The following is a 26,375-nucleotide window of genomic DNA, read 5'->3' as shown; positions in this document are numbered from 1 at the left end:
GTAAATTTCAAATGTAACATTTTTGTTGGACAATTTAGATAAGTGAAAGGCCTTGCGTTGTACGTGTTACTTCCACAAGTGAGTGGTGGATAACCCTTGGAAACGGAATCATTTGTTTTTTAACTATTAACAAAACGGTAAAACAATTGGCTGTATAAAAACATTTAAACTTACTTAAGTTAATCTACCCTAGTTTGAAGTCCTATCGTTCACATAAACGGAGCTTAAGTTGCGCTGTTGGAGACCTTACGGCGCTGTCAGGGCTCTGTCACCGGAGCTGTGTCCTCACGGCGATCCCACTGCGTCCTTAAATAATGTAAAACGCCAAAACGCCAAGGTAAACTCAGTAGAGTCTTCTACAGCGCCATAACAACGCAACGGCATCGTTGCAGTGGGATCGCCTAGAACATTTTAGAACGCCATGCGACGGCGCGCACTTTGATTATGCACAAAGTACGCACCCCGTCTCTGCGTTCTGATAAACACGTCGTAGAAGCGGAGGGGGTTGCCGTGACAGCGCCGTAAGGTCTCCAACAGCGCAACTAAAGCTCCGTTGGTGCGCTCAAGAAACGCAGCTAATCGCAGTGTAGACGTAGAAATGTCAATTGCGCTTGCACAGAGATCTTAAAATGAATTGACGCTTACAACAAAGTGATGATTTTCATTCCACATGACTATAAAATATGTTGTGAACTTGACGGATATAACAAATTTCGCTTATAACGTAGTAAAATAATCACCCGTCCGTGGAACTTCGTTGTAAGCGTCTGTACGTTGAAATAATATAAACATAATCTGTGCTTACGTTGCATGCATTCTGTGCCTTGGTACCCTCTGTCACACCCATCCACACAGGTTCCATTTATGTGATGACACGATGAATTATTGTAACAGTGTCCACATTGCCTGCCGCAGTTCTTACCAAAACGGAAATCATCACACTCTGAAATATTAATTGCCATGAAAACGGCTAGTTAAATATACTTTAATGAAGGAATATAAAAATGTGTAAATTTCGGTTCAATGTTGCCCAATTTGGAGATAAGAGAACTAGTCTTACTAAAAAAACCAGTAAAAACTTTTTTCAAAGAAAATTGTAAAATTTATTCATGGACAAGCATGTAGTTTCTTTATCTACAAAGGCTCATAACCTTTTTTTTAATACATAGTTTTCACTACATAGTTCATTCTACAAACTGTGGTCCGATTTTCCGGATCACTACACTTATCTTGTCCTAATCCATTAAAACCCTTTTAAAAAACAATAAGGTCGTTTTCAGAAAGCTTTTACATAGATTAGCTTAAAAACTAAGCGTTGTTCAGTTGATTATGAAAAAAATGTTATCTTTATGTTTAATTGAAGAATATACAATAAATATATCATAAACTGTAACAGAAATCTGATCTGCAAAAATACTGTTTATCTCAATACCAGTATCACATTTGGTGCCTTGATACCCCTTATCACACCCATTAGTGCAAGTTCCATCAATATGACTGCACTTCTCGTTGTCCTCACAGTTTCCACATGAAAAACTGCAATTTTCACCGTACTTATAGTCATCGCATTCTGAAATGTATATAAACAATATTGTAAATTTTCAGCTAAAACAGTTTAATTCCATTGTAGAGCTTTAAATCCCATTTGTTAGCTTATAAGTCGTCTTTATTTCACTTGGAACGAATTAGAATTTACACTGTTAAACACGCTGCAACAATAAATAATTGCCATGACTTATTAAGAACACGTTCAATAATATTTCTCTCTATTTTAAACAAGCATTTTTTTATGAAAGTTCAATTATACATGTAATCATGGGCCAAATTTTTCAAAAAAATTCTGATTCAACATTATTTAAATCCTTTGAAATATATTAAACAAAAAAATCAATATTATTTATAGTTTAAAAGATATGTTTCGCTACATGAAATAATTTCTAAACTTAGCTATTTTTACAAATCTAAATTAATAACGTTTGCAGTCTTTAAAGTATTTTCTAATTTCAATACATGATCTTTAATCAGAGTAAGTGATTCTCTGATTGAAAATGTTACCCTCAATTTTGAGGCTTATCCTAAAATCAAAGGCCGGAACGGCCACAAAAGCGTCGAGCTGACATGTTCTTTTATATAGGAAGATATCAATAATTAGAATTTGTACTAATTGTCATATATCAAATAATATTTGAATAAAAAAGTAACTTAATTATGTTTAAATTTGTGTTGCTTTAAAAACAAAAAAATCAGTAATGTTCCTTATTAAATAGGTAGTGATGCGTTTATAATACAGTAACTCATCATGATTACAAGAATCAAAAAATAAATTATTTTCTTTCTGCTTTAAACAGTTTCACAGGTTCATAATTTGAATACATCAACAGTGTGCCCCTAATTATCATAATAAAACATACTTCTATTTATATTTCAATTCCCGTTTGAAACAAGATTACCTATGGTTGTTTACAAACAAATCCACAACACGTGCTATCGTAAATGCTTGACCAAACCAACTGCATTATCCTGTTTATTTATTACAACAAAACCACTAGATATGTTTATCGCTTACATTTATATTGGAGACCGTGCCCGATAACAAATGAATTTACATATCAAATTTTACTTCTATCGGGCACGATCTCCACTTAAAATGTAAGCGATAAACTTAAATAATATTTAGTGAATTTTTTCACCTTATTGTATTCATCCGCCATTTCTTGATTAAGAAAATTTATACTTATGCAATGAATTGTCAATAACCAGGGAGGCAAAACCGGGTTTTTTTTGTACACAATTTAGTTGAATAAATGGAATAAAAATCTTGCAATACGTTTAACAGTTTAAAGAACTTATTTCTTATGCGCATTTAAAAGGCGGTGCAGTGCATGAATTTTGGACGATTGCCAATCCAGACGATCGCTAGAAGGATGCCGAGCATTAGCTCGACGCCTTAAAAATGATCGCGTAAAAGTACATGTTGAAAACATTTTGTTTAACTTTTTCTTACATTGGTTATTTAAAATGCATTGTACAAAATGTTATGAAGTTATTGGTTTTCTTAAAACATACACTTGTTCCCCAAATTTCCAAAGTTATACATGTAAACCACAATGAACTTAATAATAAAAGAAAGTAACTCTACCTTCCGTGCAGTTGTCTCCCATAAACCCTGAGTCACATCCATCTGCACATGTTCCGAATATATGATGACATTGTTGGTTATTAAGACAGTGTCCACAAGGTGTGCTACAGTTTGCTCCAAAAAGCCCACCATCGCATTCTATAAAAAAAATAGTAACTCCAATTAAAAGTGTATACAATTATTTACTGATATATAAATCTCAAGATATTAAGGTTTTAAATAATATTATCTGAATGTTATACAACTTAGACAGTGTTAAACGACCGACGTTCAGCTTTAAATCCAAGGAACTAAATAAAAGTACCCTAATTATAATGTTTTTTTTTCTTCCAAATCAGATTGTGTGTAAAGAAGAAGGGCAACACGTTTAATAAAGAGCAAAGACATGGTTTAAAGATACATTGCAAATAATTCAGATATCAATTTATTATCTTTTGTATATTAAACATTTCTCTAGCTATTCTTGGTTTAGTAAGATAAACTGACTTAAATATTTCAAGTCTATCAGTTTATATGCTTTTGATACTAAAGGAGCTCAAAATGATAATAATAATTTATTAATTAATATATATGCGTTTCAGACATATAACATGATTGCGTAGTACCAAATCTTGAATATCTTATGCTTGAATATTCGTATAACCTGATGAATTATCCCGATACATACTTTCTGTACAATGTGTCCCTTTCCATCCCGGATGACATCCAACATCACAAAGCCCAGATCTTTTATTACAGCTGTGACAGTTAGCAGAACATTCCCGAGCACAGTTTTCACCAAAGTATCCTTCCTGGCACTCTACAAAAAATGAATAAAACCAGTGCACGCTAATTTAAGTAATAAAAGTTTTGGCTTGAGTTAACAATAAAAAAGAGTGAATGCATGATATAAAGAGGTGTTTTAAAAACATTGACAACTTCATTGAGAAAAATTGTCATTGTCAAAATGGCCAATCAAAAATATAAAGACAGAACAGAGTGTTTAAGTTAATCAACTCACCCTGATCACACGTTTGACCTTCATACCCCACTTCACACCCCTCTGAGCAAGTCCCATGCACGTGGTCACATTGCGTTATGTTTATACAATGTCCGCATTGTCTTTGGCATCCGTCTCCGTACCATCCTTTGTCACATTCTGTGATGAAAGAACGAATGAGAGCACAAACATAAAATTACAGTTATATGTATTTGAAATAAAATTTTTGACAAAGGTTCTTTAAAACGTAATTATGACTTTTTTTTATAATTGATAATAATTGAAATAAACATGAAAATAAATTTATATTTCAGAAAAACAGGGAAAACAATTATTATTGAACATTCTATATACAGTACCCGCAACGTTATTCTTTACAATCCTATCCTATCGTGTAACAATCCTATCGTATCGTGCCTGTATACTGTTCTATCGTGCGTTAATCCTATGAGGATTATCGTTTAATTTTAACAGTTTTCCGTTTACCCTATCGTGTTAATCGTTGTTTGCCTTTTCATAAGCAAGTAAAGTTATTTTAAAGTTACGAGTCAATCAGTGCGCCGTCTACGGACATTTATTTAACAAAAATGTAAATTCGTATCCAGCATTCTATCCTGATACTAAATTCTCAATTCTCTAGATCAAATTAACCAGTAGTGCATGTAAATCATATCTATAAGCAGTGGAAGTGAAAAACTATCGAATTTCTTTGGAACAAGGTAACATATTTACCTGTATATCGAATATATTAAATTGTACGCGGACTCAACACCTGTGTAAACATTAAGTTGTATTGCATGCATCATTGTTTTAAGGAGCAAAAGTAATTATTATATAATTAATATTTACTTAAAACAAAAGTATTATTATAATTGAACCCGCTATATTTTCCGTGTGATATTTGATCTCGGGCTAAAATGTTCCCGACGATCGGCTTGGGTCTGCAGTAATAAAAACAATGTCAACAAATTGTGCGCGGAATCTGTATCTGTGAAAATATTTTTTAACGTGTATGCAATAGAATTTGTTTTTAATGCATCATTTTTTATACAGAAACAAATGTTTTTTATGATAGATTTTATATTTATTTAGAGCAAGAGTTGTATTTTCATTGAGTCCGCTATTTTCTGTGTTATTTGCTCTCGGGCTGAAATGTTCGCGACGATCGGCTGGGTTGTTCGGTATTGAAACAATGTTAACAATACAAATAATTGATCATTTCAGCTAATAATATTCGTTTATCCCTTCCTATCGTGTATCAATCCTATCATATCGTGAGTGTATACCGTCCTATCGTGCGTTAATCTTATCCTATCGTGCGTGAATCCTATCCTATCGTTTATCTTGTAAAAATTAACGTTGCGGGTACAGTACCATGACATATAATAAATAATAAATTAGTTTATGATAAAAATAAATTACGGTTCTCATTATTTACATCTTGATCTATATCTTAAGTTAATGACAATATTAGAAACAAGTTTATGACAATATTAGACACAAGTTAATGACAATATTAGAACAATACTGACTATAAAAATGAATTATTTATCAAAAATGATTAAACAGTAGACAACTACAGTATTTTTGAATTGAGTGTCGCTATACTATACCCAATTCACACCGGTGCCCTTTGTATCCAGGTTTACATCCCTGACAGGTGCCCGTCTCGATGTGACAGTATCGACAGTTGACGTCAGGACAGGGGAGGTCACAGTCAATACCATAGTATCCGGGTCGGGGACAACCTAGGTATAATCATAACTTGTTTTCATTCTCCGTTTACATTATCTTGTCTACTGTCTTTATATGTGCATTGTGGAAACGTATTGTCAATTGCTATCTGACACCAAAATCAAATTTAAACTTAATGAGGGTTGTAAATTGATCAATTTGATCAAATTTTCAACCTAGGTATAATCAAAAAGGACATTTTCACTATGCGATGTCATTATAAACATTGTGATACATTGATACATTGTACTAGTTTTCCAGTTAATCAAATGCAAACTTAATGAGGGTTGTATATTGATCAATTTGATCAAATTTGTCAAGGAAAGAGATAAGATTACTGAAATTTTTACGTACCTATTGAATAAAATCCATACAAAATTTATATATATTTTTTTTTGAAATTTATTTTATTTTTATAAGTTGATTAAAATTCTAAAACGAAACCTTAAACATAAACATGTTTACCATAGACTTCTACTTCACAGAGTTCGTTATAGGCGTAGTCAGAATATCCACTAGGATAGGTAACTCCTGGTAGTCTCTCGTTGTAGTAAATGACGTACTGACCATGTTCAAAGCAGGTGGTGTTAAATACTGCTGGTATCGTGCTTCTTTTAAAGCTACTATCTTTATAGCAAAGTTTTCCCTCTAACTTGTCTGTTGTGTTTGAGACGTATATAGAGAATCCCAGAAATCTCGCTGTATGCCCGTTTGATGGACCTTCCAGAAAAATATACTGCATGCTCACAAAAATACAATGAATAAACAGAAAAAAATAAAGCAAGAAAAAGAACTATCCACTCGTTTCAAAACTACCCTCTAGCAAACTAGATCAAAACAATCTGAGTCAAAAAATCAATTTAAGGTTGTTTGGGACATCTATCGATATTAATTAAGAAATAAAGTACGAGTTTTCGTGAATGTTGCAGAATAACCTCCGAGGTCGAGAAATGTTGTTTTGAAATATAAAAGCCGAGGCGTTAGCTGAGGCTTTATATTTCAAACAACATTTCGAGGTCAAGGAGGTTTTCCTGCAACATTCATGATAACAAGAACTTTATTTCTATTCTACTAACAACCCAGTTTTTCTACAGATCGCTTCTCCTATAGAGAGACGATCTTAGTCATTTTGACGGCTGTTCCATGTAACTCAAACGGTTTTGTTAGTAATATTTACATATGTATCGATCAAAGTAATCAAATGCAGACGACATAATTCTTATTTTGATTTTTAACATTCTTCACTTATTCATAAAATATCTCTGATTCATATTTCTAATATTTTGAGGGCAATTTAAGACGATTATTACTACTACACGTTGTATATATTATGTAAAAACACTCAGTGAAAATGTGCTAAGAAGGTCCTAGGAACAGCTGCATTGATATATTAAAAATAAACATTTGAGGCAACACACTTCGTTTTGACTAGAACAAACGCGTGAAATTGACATAGTTTTAAAACTGTTTACGGTTTGAAGTTGTACATGTACTTTCATGATCAGTGCGAGACAAATAAGTATTTCTGATCTGATAATTTACTGATGACCTTTGTGGTATATTGGAGAATAATGTCCGCGGCATCTCGTTGATCTCGGCAATAACTGTAGTAGAATGTTGATTAAAGTACATTATAATTAACAGACTTTCACCGGTTTAGAATTTTCAAATTTTACAATATCTTACCACAAATAGCTTTTTAAAAATGTATGGAGAGGTAAAAATTGTAAAACCCCGAGCGGGATTCGAACTCATTACTTACAGAATCGTAGTAAACCCTCTAACACACTGCGATACGCTGTTAGGTGACAATATTGGTAAAGAAAATACTTATATAATTACACTTTATTTTATCGTTTATTTCGATAATCAAAACGTCACAACATGGAAGTATCCCTTACCACGTTAAGGTCTTAAAAAGCAAAGAAAACACAAAAAATTAATTGAAATGTTGCCAAAAATAATTTCCAATTTTTGAAGCATGATATAAATTTCTATGAAGCAATAATTTCAACAAGAAAATTAACTTTAGACCTTTCTTTCAGGTATGGATACCCCCCTTTTTTCACAAATTCAGTATGTGTAACAAAATGAACCTCACTCTTTAATACCATCAAAGGTTTAATTGTAAAGACGAATCTAAATGTATATTAATTATCAGGAAATACCTACATGTACTTAGGTCACCAACTCCTAATGACATCCCCCTACACTTTACAGCTATATGTTAAAGTTTGACTTATTTCATTCAACTTACGTGATTCTACAAAATTTTATATATTATAATGATATCGATTAACCAAAATTAACAATTTATGGCTCATTGACTATAATCCCTGACTTAACATCGACATGACCTTTAATTTTTGTTAAATAACTTATAAATGTGACTTCTTTAATAACTTAACATGCAATAAGGTTTTGCATTAGTTATGTCAATGTTCCGTATTGTTTTGCAGATAATAACAAATCTGGAAATAATACATGAGTTTTATACTGTGTATATATAGAGTACATGTATATTACGATTGTATTGTATTTTTCGAGTTCCAACTTGTTGGCGTTATATGCATCATAAAAAGTGTTTCATACGACAAACAAATATTGCAGTAGTGAATCAGTAATTCTCTGCAGAAATTGTTCCTTGAGTATAGATGGCTCTCTAAGATATCATTTTTTTTAATAAAAAAGGTTAACGAGCACCCCTTACATTAAAAACAACTTTTTACTTGCTTTTTAACTTTGAATTCTTTGTATAAACACTTTGTGTATTGATTACATCACATTTCAATTCAATTTATTCCCCCTTTTGAGAAATATATATCCGATAGCATTTGGCATGGCCTCTGACAGTTTGATCAATGCACTGTTGCAACCACTATTGAAATAAAACCACTATTGAAATAAATTATTTCAATAGTGGTTGGGAATGCATTTCATTAGAAAAATCACTTTGCAACCACTATTGACATAAAACCACTATTGAAATAAATTATTTCAATACTGGTTGGGAATGTATTTCATCTGAAGAATCACTTTACAACCACTATTGAAATACAACCACTACTAAAATAAAATGTTTAAATAGTATTCCGGGATGTATTCCATTTTGAAAATCAATTTACAGACACTGTTGAAGTAAAACTACATTTAAAACAATTTTTTTCAATCGTGGCTTAGAATGAATTCCTTCATTAATTTTTCTTTGAAAATTTACATTTTTTTCTTTACATTTCTCTTTCTACAAACATATGTCCTATGCTATTGTATATTATTTGCACAATTGTGAACATCTTGTAAATTGCCAGAACTTCTATTCAAACCCCCTGTATATTGAATAATTATATATTCATAAATATTATTATAAATATCACAATTGATATAAATTATTTCAATAGGGGTTGGGGGTTATTTCACTACAACCACTATTGAAATACATTATTTCAATAGTGGTTAAGGATGCGATTCATTTCAACCACTATTGAAATAATTTATTTCAATAGTGGTTGGGGATGCCTTTCATTTCAACCACTATTGAAATAAAGTATTTCAATAGTGGTTGATGATGCATTTTAGTTTTATGTCTATTATTATGTCTGTTTGTAACAATTTCCTTTCTGCTAGGGGAGTTTCTTTAGAAAAGAAGTAAGTATGTCTTATGAGATGATGAATTCCTTTTTTATCATGACGTTCTTTGATTTACCTCTATATGGTCATGTTTCCCATACCACCTGTCATCTGGAACCGAAAGTGTTATGCACAGTCGGAATAATAGGCATTAGAATAACATCCTACCACTATTAAAATATTTTATTTCAATAATGGTTGTAATGAACCGCATCCTTAACCACAATTGAAATAAAGAAAGTGAGCGTTCAAGATTGTAAGTTTGCAGGAATCCTCGACACGAATCAATTGGGATTTAAATGTCTATAACCACGAAAAGCTATGTACAGGTTTCAACAAAAATATATTATGTTGAGAGTCGAAGTACATGGCTATTCCGGTTATTAAAAAACTCACAAAGCTTTCAAAAAATGGCAATGAGAGGTCAACCGATAACTAGTTGGAAATGTTAATGAAACATTATTTAATGAAGTTATATTGTGTTATCCTAAAAAACTAGTAATAAGAAAAGAATTTGTTTATAGTGTTCATACAGCAGATTTAGAAACCAATAAAAACAAATTAAAATATACCGGTATATTATAATTCAACATCATGTTATAATAACATACATTTAAAACAAAAAAGTTTAATTTTTTTAAATAGACCACAAGTTGGATTTGAACCCAAAACACTGAATGTATGTATTCACTAAATCCAGGACGAAACCACTGAGCCACGGAGACTTGTCAATATATGCTCTATAAAGTACTGTTTGAAACACCACTGTCATATCAATGGACTTTGTTTTTTATCCTTCAGAAACTAAAAAGTACATAATTAGTCATCTCTGGGTCATCTTTTTTTAAAATGCGACATTTTTAATGTTGAAATATGTTACCTTTACACGTTTCAAATTTGTGGAGAGAAGACCCAGAGACAACAAAATCATTTAAAAACAGTTGTAAATAAGTAGGATTTTGCATGAATTGCATCGTGTTGCTATATTTAGACCCATATTATAATAAAACATATTGCATTTCAAATATTTTTCGACTCATTCCACATCCAACAGAAACCAAATAACGGTTAAAATTCGAAAAATATTCAAAATTAATTGATGAAATTTTCACTCTCCTTGTGCGCCCAGATTCCTGCCGAATCTACATCTTAAGCGCCCACATTATTATTTCAATAGTGGTTGTAATGAAATGCATACCTAACCACTATTGAAATAATTTATTTCAATAGTGGTTATAATGAAACGCATACCCAACCACTATTGAAATAATTTATATTTCATTCAATATTGGTCTTAATGAAGTACATCCCCAACCATCATTGAAATTATTTATCTTAATAGTGATATTCATTATCACATAAATCTATAATGATATATAAGCTATCAATTATTTTTTAATATTCAGGGGTTTTGAATAGAGGTTCTGGCAATTTACAACGTTGTTTTCTAGTACAAATAATTTACAATTTCCATAAAACATGATATATCTATAGAAAGAGACAGGTAAAGATAAATATGAAAACAATTTCATATCTTAATCTGCGAGGATTGGTTATTTCTGCACAACAGTGAAAATCCTAAAATAAGTACATTTACATCGTAGTCTTGATTACTATTACCATAAAATATGCAAGTCTTTAGTACCTTAATTGTGTATTTGAATTGTTTGTTAAATAAAAACAAATGTATATGCATGTTTATCTGCGAGAATTGGTTATTTACTTCTACACAGCAGTGGAAATTATACCATACTTGTGTATTTAATATCATTCGTTAGATTTCTTGCATTTCAAAATAGTTTGCAAATATGATATACACTTCTTTCTTTCCAAATGTATTACATAGTAGTGATAACATAGTTATATTTACAAGTAATTCATTCCCATCTACAATTTAAAAAAAAATTATTTAATAGTAGTTGAATTCTAATGGTGTCTGTAAAGTAGTTCTTATCATGAAATACATCCCTAACCTCTATTGAATCATTACTTCAATAGTGGTTGTATTTCAATAGTGGTTGCAAAGTGATTTTTCTAATGAAACACGTCCCCAGCCACTATTGAAATAATTTATTTCAATAGTGGTTGTATTTCAATAGTGATTGCAAGGTGATTTTTCTAATGAAATACATTCCCAACCACTATTGAAATAATCTATTTCAATAGTGGTTTTATTTCAATAGTGGTTGCAACAATGCACTAACAATTAGAAAACAGATAGTATTCTAATCGGATCGCTGTCTATATAATTATTAATTTTTTTTTAGCAATTGCTTCTTTTTCTTTTGGCCCTTTTACCTGCTAAACCAACGGTATTTATAATATATCAGCAATTGTAATATTAATATACAATTAAAATGAACTATTTTAAATTAATTACGATTGGAAAAATATATCTGATATATTTGTACGTACCCCAGGCTAAATTCTCGGTCCTGTAATAGATACGAATGTTATGGATGCTATAGATGCTCTCTAGATTAACCCACCAGGTGGTACTACGTTCATAGTTTTTAGACATTGAACACTCTCCTCCAGTACCACGCAAGTTTGATTTGCGTCCATCCACAGCATTGCCGGCATTAACGTTAGCATGGCTGTATATGTTCTCCTCATATGCTGGTTTGTGTAGAGCCAGGTTAACTGTAAAATCAATTAGATCCTCACTTTTTGAGACTTTCAGTAAAAAGAAGTGTCTTACAAATGTTGAACTCTTATCTCGTATCACAGAAGTTTTGGGAATGCATATAAAATCTCGCTTCTTGTAAATTTGCAAAATAAAATATCACCGTTATTATGCATCATACAAAAATTTAAACCTAACATAGACCAAAAAATAATAACTATTAGAGACAATTTCCATCGAATAATTGTGTTACGCACATTTACACATTACTCTCCTTAAATCGTATGATACACCAGATTTATATATTCATATCTCTAATTAAAAAGACTTGGTATATATCTGTTTTACGTTGTTCGTATTTGGAACTTAGTACAAGGTAACAAGTAACCTAAATACAACCTAGGTTACATGTGCGTCCTCCATATCCCTCTGCACATCCCTGTAAACAAGTTCCATCAACGTGATCACATTTGGAGCTGTTTAAACAATGTCCGCATTTCCTCTGGCATCGGTAACCATATGATCTATTTTGACATTCTATAAAAGAAAAAAAAGAAAGTTTAAAGCAATTGGTGCAAACTTATAGAGTTGTTCAAAGAAAATATTTTAAACGCAATAATAATATTGTTCTCAAGACCAACACAGTCTTATAACCAAAAGATATATTTAGCTTATTACTAAGTACACTACATAAATAATATCTCTTTGTACAATTATTCTCAGTTTTCGCAGTCATTAAAAAAAATATGAATAAATCTGAACCACCTCTACCTATTAAGGACGACGGATCCAATTCAAGATTTCGAACCTCTGGGCAGGAATCCGCGCATATGCTATGATTATGACTGTCGTAATAACGTACATCAGAATAAGTTCTACTAAACATAACTTGTGATGCCGAAATATTTCAAGTGGAAAAATCTAAGACACAAACAATAATCCGAATTTCCTCTGTATGCGACGAGTCCGTTATGTTTCCAAGGTTTATAAGTACTAAAACGTCCAAAGTCAGTTTATAGTTCAGAAATCTGGTAGAAATTGAATTTATACCTTAACCTTACAATAATTATATAGATAGCAGTTAATGTAACGTCAGGCAATAATTAATTATGTCCTTTTTAAATGATCTTTCTATAATAAAATGAACCACGCAGTGAACATTGCATTGGTAAGCTAATTGACTTTTTAATATTACAAATGAATTTTCAGAATTTTTAAAATATCAGTTTTTATACCAAACCTCAAAACATTTCCATTACTTTCTATTATATCTGAGAATTTTCGTACCCAAATTCTGAAACGCCCCCAAATAAGGAAGTCGATGATCATGTAATTTTTTTAATTGATTTTCCTTTTCCATTCACTGATTTACATTATATAAAACTTGGATAAAAGAAATAAATTGGGTCTCACAACAGTTTTTTCAGGAGTTTTTCAAGACCATACATTTACGTTGTTATTTGTACATTTCAAAACAAATACCGAATCTTTTATTGGTCCTAGTTTTCAGAACCTTAGTGAGTTTTTCTTGAACAGACTAAGTCTCCATTATATCATGAAGTTTATGAAATGTTTTAGGATTGCAGCCTATCTACAGATCGAAATCTTGATAAAAACATATACTAAACATCAACTTTATTTTATTCCTTATTCGTAGATGCGTTGTGCTAAGTTTGATATGAACTGGTTAAGTAACTATTGGTGAAGAAGTATAGAAAATGTAAGCTGATTACAACTTCAAACCCCCCAAACAATATCAAAACATCACCTATGGCTGACACAACCCTGTTGAACTTGAGGAATCTCTATTCTAACTTGACGTGTATGTTGTACTCATATATGAAATGTTAAAAAAACAGTTAAACTTAAATTATATTTATTTCAAAATTGAGAGTAAAGTCTTTGAAATTTGTTTGTTGATATTCTAATATACAGAGTACCAATTGATTCATACAACATTTTGATAAATCATGCCAACGTGTTTTATAACTTGAATGTGGTTTTCGAAAAGAACTTTAATCCATAAGATAAACGATTTTATTGTTTTTTATTTTTTTAATCCTTTAATCCATGGCTAAAAGCGTGATAGGCAGAACACTTATTGCCAGGTTTGATTAAATAATAGTAAATCGGTATTGAAACTACATGTATGAAAGAGAAAAAAAATACTGACGAACGGATGGATGTACATATTGTACGTTAAATTGTGATGAAGAAAGCTCATTTTAGCTTTCGGACATTAGAGGTGGGAATTATGACCTAAAAACCGAGACTGTGTGCAGGGAAAGTGGTCCTAGGTATTACTTTTCATAGCTATTAGATTAACATAAAACTGCCTACTTTGCTAAGCTTTATTGATTAATTATAGAAACTTTTTTTCTACATTATGTATCAAAAATGAAAGATACTTCGTATATGTATGGGTATTTTGATACTATTAACTGGTAAATAATCATGAAGAGTTTTTGATAACAATATGCAAAAGTTAAATATAAGGATTAAAGCCATACAAGAAATGCAATACCAGCACATGTTTATAGTTACGTACCCTGATTACACTTTTGGCCTTCATATCCAGGATCGCAGCCGTCAAAACAAGTTCCATTTATATGGTGACACTGACTCATGTTAAAACAATGTCCACAGTTTGTTTGGCATCCTTCTCCATATTTGTTATTGGGACATTCTAAGATTAAAATATTCGTTTTAAAGGACTGACCGACATGTAATATCATTGGTCAGCTCTATCAATGTAATGCGAAAACATTAGCGTGCATACAATTATCAAAATGAATAAAAGATATGTCGCACCGTTTTATTGATTTCTGAAAAAGCGAGGCATGAATAAGCTTTTAGTAAATCGTACTTCCAATTGATATTCTTACGCATATGTAAGGAAAAACGTAGCTTGAAGCATTCTGTATGTGACTGCATAAACGTTTTAGTCTCAGGACAGACACATTAGAATAACGGTTTTAGTCATCTACATGTAATTAAATATTTACATGAGCCTGTTATTGCATGGTAAATTAAGTAGTGCAAAGAGCAATGCGTGCGCAAATAGTGAAATATGCCGGAAACCTCATATGGGGACAACTGTGAATGGCCAAAGCCGATCACAATAATAGAGTCTAAACTGTTATATTGAATAACTCTAATGTTTGTCGAGGATTAAAAATGTTTTATTTCTTGTCGATATATCATTAAATCAATTACTTTAATCTAATAAGTTCAGTTAAAAAAATATACAGCTATTGACTGAGCATGCGGGCAAATATGATTTCTATTTATGTCGCCAGGTCCAAAAAATTATAGGTTCCCTTTATACCCAGTCAAGAATTACTTTGTATTGCCTTCACTACAGATGCAAGGGTAGTGTTGAGCAGCTTACAGTTATGAATGTCGCACAGCCCGTCAGCTCTTTTCATTTCCGCGACTAATTTACTTATTGTGACGTAAACGATTAACAAATTTTATGTTTGACAGGCTGACCCTGTCAGCATCTCGATGTTTAGACTGGTTGAATCATCCATTTGTTTAACTGGGCCTTTTGTGATTACATGTACGAACTTTGAACTATATGGCTGAAAATATGATTTTCTTAATTCCGGATCAAAGAACAGATTGTCTGCTCCAACTCTTGACTTTGTAACTTTTAGTCAGAAGTTTATAAAACAATCACTTTACTCTTAAGAGCTTTGGTAGTAATCGCTCTTGTCTCTGATGCAAAGACTGTTGATATTATATTTTGTTATACTTTCATGTTAAATACTGAAATCTGATTGGCTAAGACGCAGTTAATAATATTTACTATTACCCTCAGCGTTAGCAACGCACTTGGCAACGGGTAACATTAAAAAATGTTACATGCGCGAAAATTATGCGCGTACGGTTCGCTGTAGAATTCACGTTATTCCTATATAATAAAAATTTTTTAAAAAGACATTCAGTATAACAAAATAAATAGTGCCTGTTTGGGAGGATAACAGTTGAAATTGACACCCCTCGAAAACCATTGTCAACCTCCGCTTCGCGTCGGTTGACAATGGTTTTCTCGGGGTGTCAATTTCAACTGTTACCCTCCCAAACAGGCACTATTTATATAGTATTATTTAATTCATTTTTGTTGAAATAAAGTGGGATAATTGTATAAAAACGTTAAAAGGCAGCGGGAATAGACCAAGAAAACGTCTATAATAGCAAATATCGTCTGCTTGATACTATGCGATTATGCAATTATTTACTGTAGTATAACACATAAAATGTATTAAGCATACAAGGAAATTTATGCTTGTTGTTTCTGAAATTTATGATTTTTTTTGCCATTTAAACGAATTCTACGTAGGCTGTCAACAGATCTTTTGTTATACTGATCAAAGCGTACATGTAGTTAAAGATCCCCCGGAGTGTACAGCTTACCTAGATAACACCGAGAACCTCTATATCCCGGATCACATCCCTCAAAGCAGGTCCCGTTCACGTGGTTACAGAGTGACTTGTTCACGCAATGTCCACATGTTTTATCGCATCCGTTTCCGTATGTTCCATTGTTACATTCTACAATCAAAGTATCAAAGTACTGAAAGCCTGTATCTTTTGATGTGTCATTATGCATAATGTGTAGTAAAGCTAGCAACATCTTTCTGTCTTTCTCGTTTTTTTCTGTCTCATGCTTCTAAAGTCCACAAAGCGTCAGAGCGACTATTAACTATTTACAATAACATGTCTGTCTGCTATAAAATGAGCAGTGCGTAGAATTTTCAACATGCGGTGAAAAATCATCCTCAGTTCGTTGATTTGCAGCCTTTGCATACCTTTGCATTGCATAGTAGTTCATTCAAAATTGCGTAATCTTGTTTTAAAACTCAATAAAAAAAACCACTCGTCGCTGAATTCATTTGACCCCCCCCCCCCCGAAATAATAGATTGAAAGGCGACATATGAACATAAAATAGATAATTCAAATTTTCAAGATATTTGAATATGAAAAAAAAACATTATAGGATTGGGCATCAGGAGTTCTGGCTATCTAAGACACCACAGCCATATTTAAAAATTTTCATAAAGGGAATCTTAATCTGTCATTAATTTTTGAAAGAAATCCAAATCACACCTACGTTCATAGTCATGTATAGTTAGAAGTATTGTTTGGCAAGTAGTCATCCCATTAAATCAAATGAGTCAAATAAATTCAAAATATCAAAATATATCTATATTATCCTTTTTAGCCCTTTAGAAGGAGGTTGTTAAATGACCTGAAGATTTTAGTAACTGCATTTCTTCGAAGCTATTTTAAACACATATTGTTCAGCCTTTTCTACTTTTCTAATTAATTCTTCCAAGCTTTGCACAGAGAGAGAGAGAGAGAGAGAGAGAGAGAGAGAGAGAGAGAGAGAGAGAGAGAGAGAGAGAATATAGCTTAAAGAAACTTATTCAAAACATATTATTTCAATATATATATATAAAACATAGAATATACAATATAAATAAACGGTTCTTGTGTTTTATGCGGTTTTAAACATATATAATTAAGAAAAATCAACAATAGAGCAGCCCCCCTCCCCCCCCCCCCCCAAAAAAAAAAAACAACAACAAAGAAAACAAAAACAAACCATTTATATACAAATACAAATGTGTGACATGCCGCTCACGATACTCAACAACTGAAGTTCTTTGTTTAGCACAATTCAATTGTCTTTGTATATCTGTGATGAGATAACTAATGTAGTGCAATAACCCTGATATTATTAAATTTCTAATCCACCAATTCTAAAAGCTTTCAATTTTACCCTTACGCCAAATTCTTTCTTGTGAAATACCTTTGTCGCATTTTAAGCCCTGGTATCCCTTTTCACATCCATTCATACAAGATCCATTAATGTAATGACATTGTTGATTGTTTTTACAGTTGCCACAAGACTTGCTGCAGTTTTCACCGTACAAATTACCATCACACTCTACATTTATATTAAAATAATGTATCAATTGACTTAGAGATATACAAAAAAAAATAGGACTGTATTACATTACGAAAATTCGGAGCATTTCTTTTAAATTAACGCCGCATTATACTACAAAAACATGCCAGATAAATATATCATTTAATATATATCTTCAACAAATAAACTTGTCTTAAACTCATAAGGATAAAGAGCTAGAGCCACGAAGCATCAAAATGTGCCTTAAAATTTTCACAAAACTCAAGTTTGAAACAATACAAATTGTAATTACTTATAATGTAGGGCACAATATTCTACATCTATGCATATGATTTTTTTTCACTTCGGCCCCACCGTTTAGCACATGCGCATCATCAAACATACTATGATCGTTAAAAATAGCTGAAAATTGTAGATTTTACTGCAGTATTTCCCAAATTTGAATGTGGCCATACTTGAGTACCTCTTTGAAACTTTTAAAACTAAGAGATATTGCATAAATGCTTCTGCCTGCAAAATTTCGTAGAGGTACTCAAGTGTGGCCAATGTGTATTCTATAAATTTTGAAAATTTTGGTTAACAGAAAATAAAACAGACCACTCTATTTTAGGGTAATTATTTGCTTCCTTTTTTATTTAAATAGCAGAATTTAATTCATAATGATAAAGAATTATTTGTGATTATTTACAAAATCATCATTTTATTAAATATTTGAGGAAGAAATGCATATAAACTGAACTTTAACATGTTTTATCTAGTAATTTTATACTGTGGATTCATGCTTACAACGTGCATCATCAATGCATCATAGTTTGACGTTAGCGACGTCAGTTGAATCTGTACAGGGAATCTTGAGTTCTTTCAGTATTTTGCCGATAGAATCTACCAGTAAAGTCTGCATTTTTAAAAAGCATTATTTCTATGTACCACGGTATTATTCAATTGCAGTAGAATATGAGATACATGAACATTGCTAACAAACAGAAAAAAATTAAATTGGCAAAGTTAACATTGTACGTACGTAAGTAAATATATATCCCTATACCTTTATGTGGAATAACCGATAGCATGTATAAGTAGCTAGTTGTGGGTTTTTTGTCAAACGGTGAAATGCATTAAACGAAAGGAAAGATGCAAGCGATTTTTTTTTTACACAAGTACGTGTTCCTGAATACCGCGGGAGAGAGACAGTCGACATCACGTGTAAACATGAAGGCCTACATATATGATAAACTTAACTTATTCCGTCAAAAAACTTGATTAATTCCTAAGTACAGCTGTAATTGAATATTAAGCCATCGTCCCTTGCATAAAAACATTTTGCCAATGCATACGTCTTTTCTTTATCAGCCACCTGTTGATCAGTGTTGATTCGTCGCGTGGTCAATTTAATGTATTTCCGGTGAACCGTTACATGCAGTTACACTCCTTTCTTAAAAGATCGATTGTGTCCGTTTTGATGAAGACGGCTTTTGGTATACACAGCTTAGAATACATTATCAGCATGTGCACTATATAGAAGTCTAATCCTAATCCTAATTGCGATGTCTTTGTTGATCATTTGTCCAATAAAATTTAACAAAAACACCCTAAATGTGTGTACATCGGTGACTTACTTTTGCCTATAAAATTGTCGATTGAAATTATCTTTGATTATTTTATGCGTATTAAATCTAATTAAAGTTTTTCTTGCATGGCATATAAAAAAAATTCAGATTGCCGGGCCCTTTCTTAAAAAAACAAAACAACGATGAGTACAGAGAGATTTAAAACAGTATTTGTTTCCATTCAACCCCCCCCCCTTCCCTACCCTCTGAAAAAAATGGATTTACAGCCGGGTTCATTACAAATCTATATATATGATAACACAAATTCTACATGCTTGCTATGAATTCGACTTTTCAAGACAATTTTACAACATTATTTATGTGCTACTGCTTGATGTTTTAAATAAAAATGTTCATTTTAACCTATCTTCGCTTCAAAATAGTAAACCCACATATTTTTTTTTTCTCTCTCTCTCTCTCTCTCTCTCTCTCTCTCTCTCTCTCTCTCTCTCTCTCTCTCTCTCTGGAATATGATCTTAATTCTCAAGACATTTACGGATAGCTTATCACTTGGAACAATTCTCAAAAGACATCACTAGAAAAAATGAAATGTAAATGAATAGACGTTATGGCATTTATAAGGAATAATTAACTAAATATTTTTCAAGAAATCGATATTCTTTTTTCATTTAGTTAATGAACATTAAAACACTGCTGTAATGTCATTCCATTGTTCCAGCAGTCAAAATTTTTACTTGTGACAGTCCGATATATTAGAGAGCTTCTAAATAATACTGTTATTCTTTAAAATCGGACTGTCTCAGGAATCAACAATGATATCCAATGGAGTGATTTTGGGTAGTTAGTGTCAAACTACAATGTATGCCTCAAACACTTCTGTATCAAAAAATATCACAGTTCTCGGCCCTATAACGGACATCAAAACTGTTTTATATTATTTCATACAGAACTGCTTTCGGCATACTAGTACAGAGGCGGATCCAGCGATTTTGAAAAGGGGGGGTTCCAATTGATGAAAATTAATGCGTGCAAAATTCATTATCAATAAACAAGGGCTTTCGAATGTTTTCCGTGCATAAATTTAATAAACATTTATCTCGTCAATATCTATTTCATATCTATTCTAATATCAGAGTGCACTGCATTATTGAACGGTTTGGTTTAGGTAAGGAAGATTTGCATAATATCTAGCCTCAAAAAACCAAATCTCCAGCAATGAGAATGTGCTTAATAGAACGAAACACTAAGAAACCAAAAATAATTCAGACTTATTACGATAAGCTTTTATAAAAATGAATTTTTGGTAAAATTTTTTTTTATCTCTTTGATGTTTAAATTCTGAACTATTTATTGATTTCAATTTCTATCAATTGCCATCTTAAATAAAGGTCAAAATGATAGGAATGGATATGATAAAAATTGGAATAGTTTATCTGCTGAATAGATGGAACATGTGTAATACAATTGTACAAGCAATAGTCGTCCCAAGGAACTTGATGTGACCTCTGTATAATGGGTGCGCCACATCATCCGGCACTTGTACAAATGCGATCTTATTTAGGAAAGTTTTGAAAAGTTGTGCATTTTCATAATGGTTTACATATAAACCCCTTACACGGTATTTTGTAACATAATTTCCGATTCTTGTAAACAAAACAAAAAAGGCTTTCTTTTGTTTCTCATGTGGGTATATGAAGGTACGGTATAGCTACATGTAGCATTCCAGAAAAATAGCATAACTTGCATAAGCGGGTCAATGTGTTCGTATGAAACGAAGTAGAACTTTTCTATTATAATTAATTAAGTTAATTAACTAAACAATACATTTGAAAGCAACTGTTAAAAGTAAAACGAATGCGCGTACTCGTACTTGAACGTTGTTTTACTCGATGGCTAATCAGTTTAAAACTGTATGAACTATAGTCGATTTTTTAAAGAAGTAAAGCAGAAAATACATTGTAGATGTTATTATAAATGTGTGTTTTTAGCAAAACTGCTTGAATAATTTTTTTTTAAATTTTCCACATGTTTACTCATGGATGTGAACACCGGATGCTGATGAGTAAAAAGAAGCGCCTTTTTCGATAAAAAAAAATGGAACCGTAAGCAAGTTCCAATTACGTGGTCACATTGCGCTCTATTTAAACAATTCCCACAATTCCTTTGGCATCCGTCTCCGTATTTTCTATTGCCACATTCTAAGGTAAAAATAATTCAAAGGGTAGTGTGATCAGTTTGGGAGTTGAAATGAAGATCCATGTGATGTATTTATACAGTCTGAATTGCTGGCAACTTAGTGGCTCATTATAGCTTTATTAAAATCAAGGAGAGAAAATTGTACGGAGATAAACGCAAAATGTTTGAATAAAAAAAGTTTAAACGTTCCTTTACTTGAAAAGTGCTGATATAATCCTAAGTTATGCATTGGTTTGTTTGTCGTAACTAAACATATGCACTGATTTAGGAAAATATTTATGTGAAGTTCAAAACAAAAGCATTGACTACAAAAACGATGACAATATATTGCAAAGAAAATTAAAAAAAAGATGCTGATTTCTTTGATGATGGGGATGATAGAATGATGATGATGATGACGATGATGACTGATACATGAATATGAGAACCCTAAAATAATGCTAATTATAGTTGAACATAACAACTAACTTAGAAGACATTTTATGAGACTTTAATTTTAACTGTGTACCCAATTCACACTGGTGTCCTTTGTATCCAGGTTTACATCCCCCCTGACAGGTGCCCGTCTCGATGTGACAGTATCCACAGTTGACGTCAGGACAGGGAATGGTGCAATTGATACCATAGTAACCAGGTGTAGGGCATCCTACAAAAGTATGACTTGATATAAAGTAATGTTTGATTTGAGTAATCACAGGGTATGAGTAAAGTTGAATAGTTTTCTGAATGAAAAACAATGGTTATGTTTGTATTTTAATTTTTGACCGAATATAAGGGCAATGGGAAGCTTTTTTTTTTTTTTTTTTACATTTTCCACCTAACAAGGTCACAATGAGTATGCTATTGAAATTCTGAATATGCAAACACGACAATTGTTTTTATACATTAGTCACCTGCTTTAGTATGTATATCAAATAAATTAAAAAGAGGGATTATCAAAAGCATAAATTTATTTTTTAAAAAAATCGAAAACGTTTATTAATGATAAAAGAAGACGCCTTTTTAATTTTTTTCTAGAAAACCTTATATATTTCGAGTGTATTACTTGAGGTTAGAATAAAGCTATTAGTAATAGACGGGCAGATATTACAGACAAACTAGAATACATTAAATTGTTCACCATAGACTTCTACTTCACAGAGGTCGTTAAAGGCGTAGTCAGAATATCCACTAGGATAGGTAACTCCTGGTAGTCTCTCGTTGTAGTAGATGACGTACTGACCATGAACAAAGCAGGTGGTGTTAAAGACAGCTGGTATCGTGCTTCTTGTGAAGTAGGTGTCTTTGTAGCAAAGTTTTCCCTCCGACTTGTTTGTTGTGTTTGAGACGTATAAAGAAAATCCAAGAAACCTCGACGTATATCCGTTTGATGCATCTAAAATAATCAACAGTATTTTATTACAATCATCGAGAATTTTGTCAATTCTCTATGCTTTTCTATAGGGAAATATACATAAAACAAAATGAAATACTGTACGGTAATTTTACAGGTTTTCTAAACCACACAATCAACACATCGCCCTTGAAAATAAACATTTCATATGCTTACGTGTTCCTTTATTTATAAACAATTTAATTTATTTGACATTTTTAGGAACATACTCCAAAATACATTGTCTGTCCTGTAATAGATCCGGATGTCGTGGATACTGCGGGTACTGGTCAGATTTACCCACCAGGTGGAGGTACGTTGATTTGTGGCTGATATTGAACATTGTCCTCCAATACCTCGCAGATCAGTTTTTAGTCCATCAACAGCATTGCTGGCATCAGTATTAACATTATAGTATGGGTACTCTTCATGAGCTGGTTTATTAAGTGCCAAGTTTTCTGTTGAATAAAAATTTAACCCAAGTAAATATGATTTACAGATTATATGATTATATAATTATTAGTTAAAAAAGATGCGCCGTTTTAAAATGTTTTGTGATTTTGTATTCTGCTTAAAATTATTCTAAATATGATATCTTCTTCCTTTACTAAAATTCTGCACTTGAGCCGGGCTTTCTAATCTCCATATTCGGGATTTTGATATTGTAAACCAAAAGATATACCATGAATATTTTTCACACGAAGTTGAATACATGACACATTCTGTATGAATACTATTGCATAACTAATGATGATCAGTTGGTTTCTTGAACCTTGGTTTTTGTTCTGTTTTGCAACCCTGTGTTAATTTATGATTACCTATGATTGGAACTATAGTAAACTATAACATGAAAACAATGTACATGTCAACTATTGACATATTTAGGCATTACTTGTTTACATTATTTATTTTAAAATTTTAAAATATGTTTCATTACTGGACGAATTCAACATATAAGAAGAATCTATTTGTCCAAAAATGTAATAAAGCAGCATATGCAAATGGAGCATGTTCAGAAGAATGTTAATCGGTTGACAATACAAAATTAATAAAGAAAGGTACTGTATACAGTGTAATTTTCGCCGTGTGTGATTTTCGCCCTTTTACTCTTGAAACAGTTTCCGCCCCGTCTTAAATTCGCCCAGACAGATGTGTTTTAAGAGAGGTAGTTTGAGACATCGTAATTCGCCCAGTCTTAAATTCGCCCGTTGACAACGAGGGCGAAAGAGGCAAAAATAAAACGGGGGCGAATATATTCCTGTATACAGTATATGTGGTGGTTCAAAATTCCAAGAGAGATAACTCTATCTTAACCCCTATTGCTTTATGTTCAGTCATTGTCCCTGTATTGTGTGAGGTGTTGTTTCGACTTTTATAAATGTAAAAAAAAAAGTTTTTAACTTTTGTACAGATAAACCTAAGCTATTTAACCACCTTTATTACACTTTTAGCTAGCAATCACTTACATGAATGACTTAGGATTTTGTCATTACTAAATGAAGGAATGTAGTATATGTTACATATATATGAAACACTTACATTAGAAGTTTAAATATTTGTCATCATAAAGCCATGTTACGATGCTAATATTGCATTTTGATTAATGCAATTAATTAAACTGAGCATATCGTTCAAAGAGTCATAAAAGCAAACGGTTCCCGTCAGATGAAGATTTTTTTAATGTTTTGTAAAAGATCACGCCTTAGAACGCCGAAATGTCATTTACCAAAGGTTAAACTGCAAAAAGGATTAATATTGTCAAAAGTCATTTCTAGGGTGAGGGCATTTGGATCAAAAGTAATAATCATGATAATTGATGTAATCATTTCATTGATATATGAAATCCTTATTCCCGTAATTTTTCGTCGGTAAAACGCAAAAAAAATTAATAATTATATCCCATGGCAAAAACCGTGAATGTATAAAAAAATTCTCTTCATTTCCCTAAATAAATAAAGGGAAGTATTTCGTATTGTGGTATGTGAATTGCTCACACAAAGCTAGCTCTCATAGTCTTCACAACGAATAAGAAATAAGTATACTTATAAATGTTTGCTTACCGTAAGCAGAAGAGAAGGAAAACCATAAAGCAATACAAGTATTTGTCAAAAACATTTCTTCAAGGTCTTTTAAAACAAGAAAACATGTTGGTCTCCAAACTTTTTTTTAAGTGCGAAAGACTAACATCTTCCTTGTTCCGGGATCCCCCAATCGTATTTGAGTCATTTTGGTAGCTTTATTTAAAGTTGTGATAAGAGCACGAGAAACTTTAAACATGTACTTGTATGTAATATGTAGTTCCGTTTAATACATTATATCGGTTAATTGCGCCTTTCTTTTAGACAGAAAAACATTTGTACATTTAAATGGGTTTTTTTCCCTATGAGTTTCTGGTAGTTTGATTTTTATAAAGACAAGTTCGGTTTTGTTTAAAATACATTGTTAAGAAAAAAAAAACAATAAAGATAAACACAGAGAGAATAAAATACCGTATAAAGGAATAATTTCACTGTCGTGAAATTTTACGAATTTGTTCGGAAACTCGCTGTTTTTACATAATATTTTTTCATGTTATTTTTTACGAAAAGAGAAATTGCGTACAAAATAATAAAAAAAAAAGATTCCTATATTATTAAATTGTATAAAATGTTATTTCTGAAATATAAACCTTTTATCTGCAGATTTCTTTCATCAGAACTTCATGTGCGCGACATCAAGTATATACAAATATGTATTAAGTATCTTTTTTGGGGGGGGGATACGTTAATATTTTATTTGGTCCGATTAAGTCCAAAAGAAACTTTTTACTTTGAACGGCAAATAATTCTCATTTGGTCCAGCATGTTTCTTTTTTTTTTTATAATAAAAGTATGCCGAATCCGAGAAAATATGCTGGTCTTCAAGAAATGGCTTTTACTAGGTCAAAATGGCGGACAATTAACATTCAACGGTATTTATTAAACTTCAAGGTAAAATTCAATTATAGCTTAGGGACATCCTACATGTATTACACGTGTTGAAATACCAACTGTAGAAGCGGTTACTTCATTGCAGGCGTTTGGTAGTTTATTGGCAAATTGTACTAATTTATAAGTATTTTCTTTTCCTCGTGATTTCTAGTAATTACAAAATTGGTCCCAAGATATTTGAAACCTAGTTCAGTATTTCTTTTAATTTTTTAATTTTATTCAATTT

General features: G+C 31.8%; 1 protein-coding gene across 1 annotated transcript; it reads right to left on the bottom strand.

Moving 5' to 3' along the window:
- Positions 1 to 411: 411 nt before the first annotated feature.
- LOC136276014 (multiple epidermal growth factor-like domains protein 11) lies at positions 412 to 25,380 on the bottom strand. The gene is made up of 17 exons (XM_066086644.1): positions 25,241 to 25,380; positions 23,411 to 23,638; positions 22,929 to 23,183; positions 22,317 to 22,454; positions 17,925 to 18,062; positions 16,525 to 16,662; positions 14,654 to 14,791; positions 12,505 to 12,642; positions 11,895 to 12,122; positions 6,318 to 6,572; positions 5,732 to 5,866; positions 4,140 to 4,277; positions 3,807 to 3,938; positions 3,140 to 3,277; positions 1,433 to 1,570; positions 806 to 943; positions 412 to 623 (listed from the first exon to the last, which is right to left on the bottom strand). Exons 1-17 carry the CDS (start codon positions 25,293 to 25,295, stop codon positions 412 to 414), a joined length of 2,742 nt encoding a protein of 913 aa, XP_065942716.1. The 5' UTR covers positions 25,296 to 25,380.
- Between the last annotated feature and the right edge of the window lie 995 nt (positions 25,381 to 26,375).

This window comes from Magallana gigas, chromosome 1 (genome assembly GCF_963853765.1).
Source record: "Magallana gigas chromosome 1, xbMagGiga1.1, whole genome shotgun sequence".
Lineage (NCBI taxonomy): Eukaryota > Metazoa > Mollusca > Bivalvia > Ostreida > Ostreidae > Magallana > Magallana gigas.
Note: the sequence above shows the minus strand (reverse complement) of the source record. Positions and strands in the feature narration are given on the sequence as shown.

Excerpts from the sequence above, each read along its gene's own strand:
- LOC136276014 (XM_066086644.1), bottom strand. The coding sequence starts at position 25,295 with ATGTTTTTGACAAATACTTGTATTGCTTTATGGTTTTCCTTCTCTTCT. Across the intron at positions 12,643-14,653 it reads AGGCCAAAAGTGTAATCAGG|AATGTCAAAATAGATCATAT; the intron begins GTACGTAACTAT and ends TTTCTTTTATAG. Across the intron at positions 624-805 it reads AGGCACAGAATGCATGCAAC|ATCTCTGTGCAAGCGCAATT; the intron begins GTAAGCACAGAT and ends ATTCATTTTAAG.